Here is an 8,046-nt window from a genome sequence, read left to right as displayed (position 1 = left end):
CTCTGGTCTCCACCTGATGTCCTTCCGCAACATATGTGCTGCTCAACAGAATGTGTCCCAGAAGCCTGTCCACTACTGTCGCCCATCGAGGTGTGTGTCTCTGCGCTGGTGGAGGGTGGGGCTGACAGCTGTGCCGTGAATACAGAGTTCTCCTCGGAGCTCCACTCCGAGATGTTCTCAAAGGAGGCGGCGGGGGGGGGGGGGGGTTCCAGCCTGGATGGGCCTATAAGATCGGATGAAGATCCTGCGGGAGAATGGACATATGGTCAGTGGCAGAGATAGGTCAGTCTGTTTGGCATTAACAACGCACATCTGACAGGTCATCTGGGTGGCAGCTGGTGGATCCTCACCTCAGCACCGTGCACCAACATCTACATTGTGATTGATCTGCCTTCGGCCACCCCGTGAACTCAGGGCGTGTTCCTCGTAGAGGGCGAGGACACTAATGTCTGGCCCTCTCCCATCTGTTTTGGGCAAAATCCTCGGTACAGACACAGAGGGTGCATCATGAGCTGTACACGTCATTTATCTGGGGGGGGGGGAGGAAAGAGTATGGCGGGGGATGGGGAGTATGGGGGAGTAGGTAGTGAGTTTGTTTCAGGAGGAAAGGAGAATTTTACCTTTTAATGGACTGAATTTGAGTCCAAAACCCAGGCTTCCCAAACATGCTTTACAAATTCATTTTTAATTCATGATGGTCATAATTAAACACTGACTAATCAAATATCAGGTCTGGCAATATTCATCCTGGAAGGTTGGAATGTGTCTGCATGCTATTTGGCCAGGCCTGAAGTTGTTGGTCTCAATCCAGCCAATTGTCACAAGGCCACTTTGAGATTTGTGTTCATAAATTATGTTTCATTTCACCCTGTCAATCCACGGGTTATTCAGTAACCGTCAGCGGCCGACACACCAGATCTCAGGGTTTGAAAGTTGATGACAAACTCCATTCCAGACTGTTGTCAAGCAACCAGGCAGATTCTGTCTGCATTTCTCCTTGCATTTTTCTGTAGAATGACTGACCCACGTCCACTTAAATGGTACTTTTTTTGTGAAGTCCTTCGATCTTGTTCTTTAATTCTGGCCAATCAGGGTTGGTGAGGTCACCACTGTGTTTAGTCCAACAGTAGTCTCTGCTGCAAAGCATCATGGTCTGCTGCTTAGTCAGCTGAACACGGCCTGTTCCCACAGCGGTGGGGTGGTGTTAGAAATATCAGTCTAATAATTATAAAATTTTTTTCATAATTAAACTTTAAATGTGACTCCAATTAATATCCTGAAAATTAGAACCATTCACAGAATCTGTCCACCTGTAATATAAAAATGGGTTAAAAGGGTCAAGTTAAAATGGCCCAGCTGGTGAGAAAACGACGGGCACTTCAGGCTGGCTTGAAGGACAGCTCATGGTGATAGGCTTGTACTATGATCACAGGCTCCCTGCAAGGAGTGGACTCTGCTCTCCAATGTGTGTATGTCCCGGGAGTCTGTCATAGAGAGTCTCGCTGTGTAAATCCACTTCAGCGTGCAAGGTGATCTTCTGTTTAAGGTGAGAAAAGGGCAGTGAATTAGAGGAGGTACCCATGGCAACATGCAGCAGATGACAAATCAACAAGTGAAATGTTTATATTTGTTTTCTTTAATATAAATTTCGAGTACCCAATTCATTTTATCCATTTAAGGAGCAATTTAGCGCGGCCAATCTATCTACCCTGCACATCTTTGGGTTGTAGAGGTGAATCCCATGCAAACACGGGGAGAATGTGCACACTCCGCAAGGACAGCGACCCTGAGCCAGGATCGAACCTGAGACCTCGGTGCTGTGAGACAGCACTGCTAACCACTGCGCCACCGTGGTGCCCCATATATTTGTTAACCCATGAAAAGTCCTGCATTGTACAGTCATGGCTTTGGATGTTACAGGGTAGGACTGAAGGAGATTCTTAACCTTTGGAGGTGCCACTATTTGGATGAGTTCCTGTCTGCCCTCTCGGGTGTGCTAAAGATCCTGTCCCACCATTTCAGAAGGGGCAGGCATTTCTTCCCAGTCTCCTGGTCAATTTTTTTTCCCTGAGCCAACATCACAAAAGTCAGATGAATGTGTCATTTGCAGAATAAAATGAGAATCTATCAGCACAGAAAGCGGCCACTCAGCCTCTCATCATGCTTCGGCTGGATCTTTGCAAGAGATATCTAATTAGCACCAGGCCTCACCCTGCAATGTCTCCCCCTGAAGTGTTTATCCAATTCTCTTTTGAAACGTATCCCTGTACGGAGTCTGGTTCCACTGCCCTTTCATGCTATGCATTTCTTATTTTTTAATACAAATTTAGAGTACCCAATTCTTTAATTTTTCAATTAAGGTGCAATTTAGCGTGGCCAATTCACCTACCCTGAACATCTGTTTGGCTTGTGAGGGTGAGACCCACGCAGCAACAAGGAGAATGTGTAAACTCCACACGGACATTGCCCCGGGGCCAGGATCAAACCCGGGTCCTCGGCGCCATGAGGCAGCAGTGCTAACCACTGCATCCCCCGTGCCGCCCAGTGAATTTCTTATTCTATCATCTCATTGCATTACAAAGAATGGCTGGTTCTTTTGACAATTCTCTGACATCAATGTCTTCACATTACTGCCCCTCCCGCCACTGAAGACAGTTTCACCACATGTAGCTGTCAAAGTGCCTCTCATTGCAGTTTGTGACACGTTACTGGCACAAAGCAAATGTCTCTTAAGTGACTGCTTTTCATAAAGGGATACACTCCTGTACGAGGATCAAGTCTGCACCCACTCTCTGAAAGAGCACTCCACCGAGGCAGACCTATCGCCATAACCCCACCTTACCTGCAAATCTTTGGACACTCAGGGCAATTTAGCATGGCCAATCCACCTAACCTGCAGATCTTTGAACTGTGGGAGGAAACCGAAGCACCCGGAGAAAACCCACACAGACACGGGGAGAACGTGCAAACTCCACACAGGCACCCAAGGTGAAAATTGAACCTGGACCTCTGCCACCATGAGGCAGCAGTGCCGATCACTCTGCCACCGTGCTGCCATGGAGCAGTGAAGCAGCAGTGCCGACCACTCGGCCACCGTGCTGCCATGGAGCAGTGAAGCAGCAGTGCCGACCACTCTGCCACCGTGCTGCCATGGAGCAGTGAAGCAGCAGTGCCGACCACTCGGCCACCGTGCTGCCATGGAGCAGTGAGGCAGCAGTGCCGACCACTCGGCCACCGTGCTGCCATGGAGCAGTGAAGCAGCAGTGCCGACCACTCTGCCACCGTGCTGCCATGGAGCAGTGAAGCAGCAGTGCCGACCACTCTGCCACCGTGCTGCCATGGAGCAGTGAAGCAGCAGTGCCGACCACTCTGCCACCGTGCTGCCATGGAGCAGTGAGGCAGCAGTGCCGACCACTCTGCCACCGTGCTGCCATGGAGCAGTGAGGCAGCAGTGCCGACCACTCTGCCACCATGCTGCCATGGAGCAGTGAGGCAGCAGTGCCGACCACTCTGCCACCGTGCTGCCATGGAGCAGTGAGGCAGCAGTGCCGACCACTCTGCCACTGTGCTGCCATGGAGCAGTGAGGCAGCAGTGCCGACCACTCTGCCACCGTGCTGCCATGGAGCAGTGAGGCAGCAGTGCCGACCACTCTGCCACCGTGCTGCCATGGAGCAGTGAAGCAGCAGTGCCGACCACTCTGCCACCGTGCTGCCATGGAGCAGTGAGGCAGCAGTGCCGACCACTCTGCCACCGTGCTGCCATGGAGCAGTGAGGCAGCAGTGCCGACCACTCTGCCACCGTGCTGCCATGGAGCAGTGAGGCAGCAGTGCCGACCACTCGGCCACCGTGCTGCCCTTTGAATATTTGGCCCCTTGAGTCTGCTCTGCTATTCGATAAGACCTGATTGGGCCTCAATTCCACATTTATGTCAGCACCCCTTAACCTTTGACTCTGTTCTGACTAAATTGACTGGCAGCACGGTAGCATGGTGGTTAGCATAAATGCTTCACAGCTCCAGGGTCCCAGGTTTGGTTCCCGGCTTGGGTCACTGTCTGTGTGGAGTCTGCACGTCCTCCCCATGTGTGCGTGGGTTTCCTCCGGGTGCTCCGGTTTCCTCCCACAGTCCAAAGATGTGCGGGTTAGGTGGATTGGCCATGCTAAATTGCCCGTAGTGTCCTAAAAAAGTAAGGTTAAGGGGGGGGGTTGTTGGGTTACGGGTATAGGGTGGATACGTGGGTTTGAGTAGGGTGATCATTGCTCGGCACAACATCAAGGGCCGAAGGGCCTGTTCTGTGCTGTACTGTTCTATGTTCTATGATCTCTGGGAAGAGAATTCCAGAGACTAATGATCCTCTTGAGAAAAAAATATCTCCTCATCTCCGTCTTAAATGGGAGACCCTAATTTTTAAACTGTGTCTCTCTGGTCCCAGACACCCCCACAAAGGGAATCATCCCAGCATCCTCCCTGTCCAGTCCCGTCCGGATCTTCTATGTATCAAGAAGATCACCTCTCATTCATTAATTGAGGGTCGGACAGCTGAGGAACAATGGCAGATGCTCAGGGAAACATTAAACACCTCTCAATTAAAATATATTCTTGAGGGCAGCACGGTGGCCAAGTGGTTAGCACAACCGCCTCACGGCGCTGAGGTCCCAGGTTCGATCCCGGCTCTGGGTCACTGTCTGTGTGGAGTTTGCACATTCTCCCTGTGTCTGCGTGGGTTTCGCCCCCACAACCCAAAAATGTGCAGAGTAGGTGGATTGGCCACGCTAAATTGCCCCTTAATTGGAAAAAATAATTGGGTAATCTAAATTTATAAAAAAATATATATATTCTTGAGAGGAAGAGGTATTGTAAAAGGCAGAAAAACGTTCCATGGCTAAACTAGGAGGACATAAAGGCAAAAACTAGAGCGTACTATATTGCAAAAGCTACTGGTAAGCTGGCGATTGCAGACCCCTTTAGGGGCCAGCAAAAAGCTATTAAAAATAGAATCAAAAAAGCTAAGATCTACAAAAAGAAACTAGCAGAAAATATAAACACTGATACCTAGAGCTTCTATAAGTAAATAAAGAAGAAGAGAATAGCTAAGATAAGTGTTCCCCTTTAAAGGACAATACAGGTGAAGTAATAATGGGGAACACAGAGATGGCAGAGGCACTGAACAAATATTTTGCCTCTGTCTTCACAGTGGAGGATAATAAAACATTTCCAAGAACTGCAGTTAATGTGGAGGAACCTGGCCAATAACCACACTAGGGAAAAGGTACTGAATAAACTAATGGGACTAAAGGCAGATAAGTCTTCGGGACATGATGCCCTACACCCTAGGGTATTCAAGGAGGTGGCAGCAGAGATAGTGGATGAAGGGCAGAACGGGAGCACAAGTGGATAGCACTGTGGCTTCACAGCGCCAGGGTCCCAGGTTCGATTCCCCGCTGGGTCACTGTCTGTGCGAAGTCTGCACGTTCTCCCAGTGACTGCACGTTCTCCCAGTGTCATATGGGGATAGGGTGGACGTGAGTGCTTAAGTGGGTTGGTGCAGACTCGATGGGCCGAATGGCCTCCTTCTGCACTGTACGTTCTATGTTCTATTGCTGCCTCACGGCGCCAAGGTCCCTAGTTCGATCCTGGCTCTGGGTCACTGTCCATGTGGAGTTTGCACATTCTCCCCGTTTGCGTGGGTTTCGCCCCCACAACCCAAAAGATGTGCATGGTAGGAGAATTGCCAGGCTAAATTGCCTCTTAATTGGATAAAATTAATTGGGTATTCTAAATTTATTTAAAAAAAAGAGATAGTGGATGCATTGGTTATGATATTCAAAATTCCTTAGATTCTGGAAAGGTCCCAGTGGATTGGAAACATGTTAATGTAAATCCCTATTCAAAATGGTAGAGGGGCAAAAAGTAGGAAATTATAGACCGGTTAGCTTGATCTCTGAGGTGGGGAAGCTGCTGGAATCAATCATTAAGGAGGTGATGACTGAACATTTGGAAAGACAAAGCTCAATCCACCATTGTCAGCATGGTTTTATAAATGGTAATTCATGTTTGACAAACTTGCTCGAGTTTTTTGAGGACGCAACCAGCAAGGTGGTTAATGGTGAACCTGTGGATGTGGTATATCTAGACTTACAGAAGACGTTTGACAAGGTGCCGCATGGAAGATTGATCCAGAAGGTGAGATTTCAGGGGGTTGAGGGTGGAATATTAGATTGGATTGACAATTGGCTGACTGACAGAAAGCAGAGGGTCGGGTTAAATGGGTCGTTCTCTGGCTGGTGGACTGTAACTAGGTAGGCACGGTTGCACATTGTTTAGCACTGTTTTTTCAAACCTCCAGAGTCCCAGGTTTGGTTCCCGCTTGGGTCACTGACTGTGCGGAGTCTACATGTTCTCATTGTGTCTGCGTGGGTTTCCTCCAGGTGCTCCGGTTTCCTCCCACAGTCCAAGATGTGCAGATTAGGTGGACTGGCCATGCTAATTTTCCCTCAGTGTCCAAAAACGTTCGGTGAGGTTACTGGGTTTTGGGGATAGGGTGGAAGTGTGGGCTTAAGTAGGGTGCACTTTCCAAGGACTGGTGCAGATTCGATGGGCCGAACGGCCTCCTTCTAGACTGTAAATTCTATGTATCTAGTGGGGTGCCGCAGGGTTCAGTCCTCAGACCGCAACTGTTTACAATCTATATAAATGATCTGTCAGCAGGAACATAGTGTAACATAGAACTTGGAACCCGGATTAACAGGCATTTCTTTTGATCAGAGGGTTGTGAATCTTTGGAATTCCCTATCCCAGAAGGCTGTGGAAGCTCAGTCATTGAATGTATTTAAAACACTGATTGATCGATTTCTAAATACTAATGACACAGGGATATTGGGGATAATGGGAGAAAAAGGCATTGGAGTGGTGATCAGCCATGATCATATTGAATGGCAGACCAGATTCGAAGGGCTGAATGGTCTACTCCTGTTGGGGATGGGACGTTTCGGCGTGGCCAGTTCGGCGTAGCCGATTGGAATGGGACATTTCGGCGTGGCCGATTCGGCGGAGGAGTTTTTCGGCAGAGGGACGTCAAATTAGTTATAGTCGCAAAATGTTTGTGCAGCCCATTTCTTGTATCTTTTCCTTCCAGCCGCCTCAGATATCGTGTTTGTGCACCAAACCGGGTCTGACTTCACACAGCCGGCGTTACTGAAGATATTGTGACTTTACACAGCCGGTGTTACTGAAGATATCGTGTTTGTGCACCAAGCCGGGTCTCTTAAAGAAAGGCACCAACAATAAACCAGTTCGCCAGTGATCTACAATGTGTTAAGTCAGACAGCAGTGTAGATCACTGGGCAGCTGCTTCAATACTTTCAGTAACACCGGCTTTCTTTAAGAGACCCGGCTTGGTGCACAAACACGATATCTTCAGTAACACCGGCTCAGTAAAGTCAGACAGCAGTGTAGATCACTGGAGAACTGGTTTAATGTTGGTGCCTTTCTTTAAGAGACCCGGTTTGGTGCACAAACACGATATCTGAGGCGGCTGGAAGGAAAAGATACAAGAAATGGGCTGCACAAACATTTTGCGACTATAACTAATTTGACACCGAAACGTCCCTCCGCCGAAAAATTCCTCCGTCGAATCGGCTACGTCGAATCGGCTACGCCGAACTGGCCACGCCGAAATGTACCAAACCCACTCCTGTTCCTATGATGCTCTGTTCCTCATACCTTGGACAGCAAGAGGGCAGTTTCTGGACTCTACTGAGTGAAACTCGCTGAGTGAAACTCACCTGGAAATCTCGGATATAAGTCAGGAAGAAGCTGAGGAAGGAGAAGGCGAGAGACCATTCCGAGGTCGTACTGACCAGGTGCGATGTGTAGCCCTGTGAAAAGACAAAGTCAGAGGTCAACAGTCAGCATCTAACCCAGATATCCTAAGACATCCTGTCTTAGTCCACACTCACTGACCAGAACAACCAGTGCAGTCTGCCCTCCAGACTCAGCACCCAGTGCTTTCATTTTCTTTGGAGGAGGGTCCAAAACAAGGAGGCTT

At 49.0% G+C, this 8,046-nt stretch overlaps 1 protein-coding gene across 1 annotated transcript in view; it reads right to left on the bottom strand.

Moving 5' to 3' along the window:
* Positions 1–666: 666 nt before the first annotated feature.
* LOC119978479 (DNA damage-regulated autophagy modulator protein 2-like) overlaps positions 667–8,046 on the bottom strand; it is a 147,661-nt gene continuing 140,281 nt past the window's right edge. The window contains exons 7-8 of the mRNA XM_038820141.1: positions 7,784–7,876; positions 667–1,537 (exon numbers count right to left, since the gene is read on the bottom strand). Coding sequence (XP_038676069.1) covers positions 1,427–1,537; positions 7,784–7,876 — 204 coding nt within the window. The 3' untranslated portion in view covers positions 667–1,426. The remainder of the gene's footprint in view (positions 1,538–7,783; positions 7,877–8,046) is intronic.

This window comes from Scyliorhinus canicula, chromosome 15 (genome assembly GCF_902713615.1).
Source record: "Scyliorhinus canicula chromosome 15, sScyCan1.1, whole genome shotgun sequence".
In the NCBI taxonomy this organism is placed as follows: domain Eukaryota; kingdom Metazoa; phylum Chordata; class Chondrichthyes; order Carcharhiniformes; family Scyliorhinidae; genus Scyliorhinus; species Scyliorhinus canicula.
This window is presented reverse-complemented; position numbering and strand designations above follow the sequence as displayed.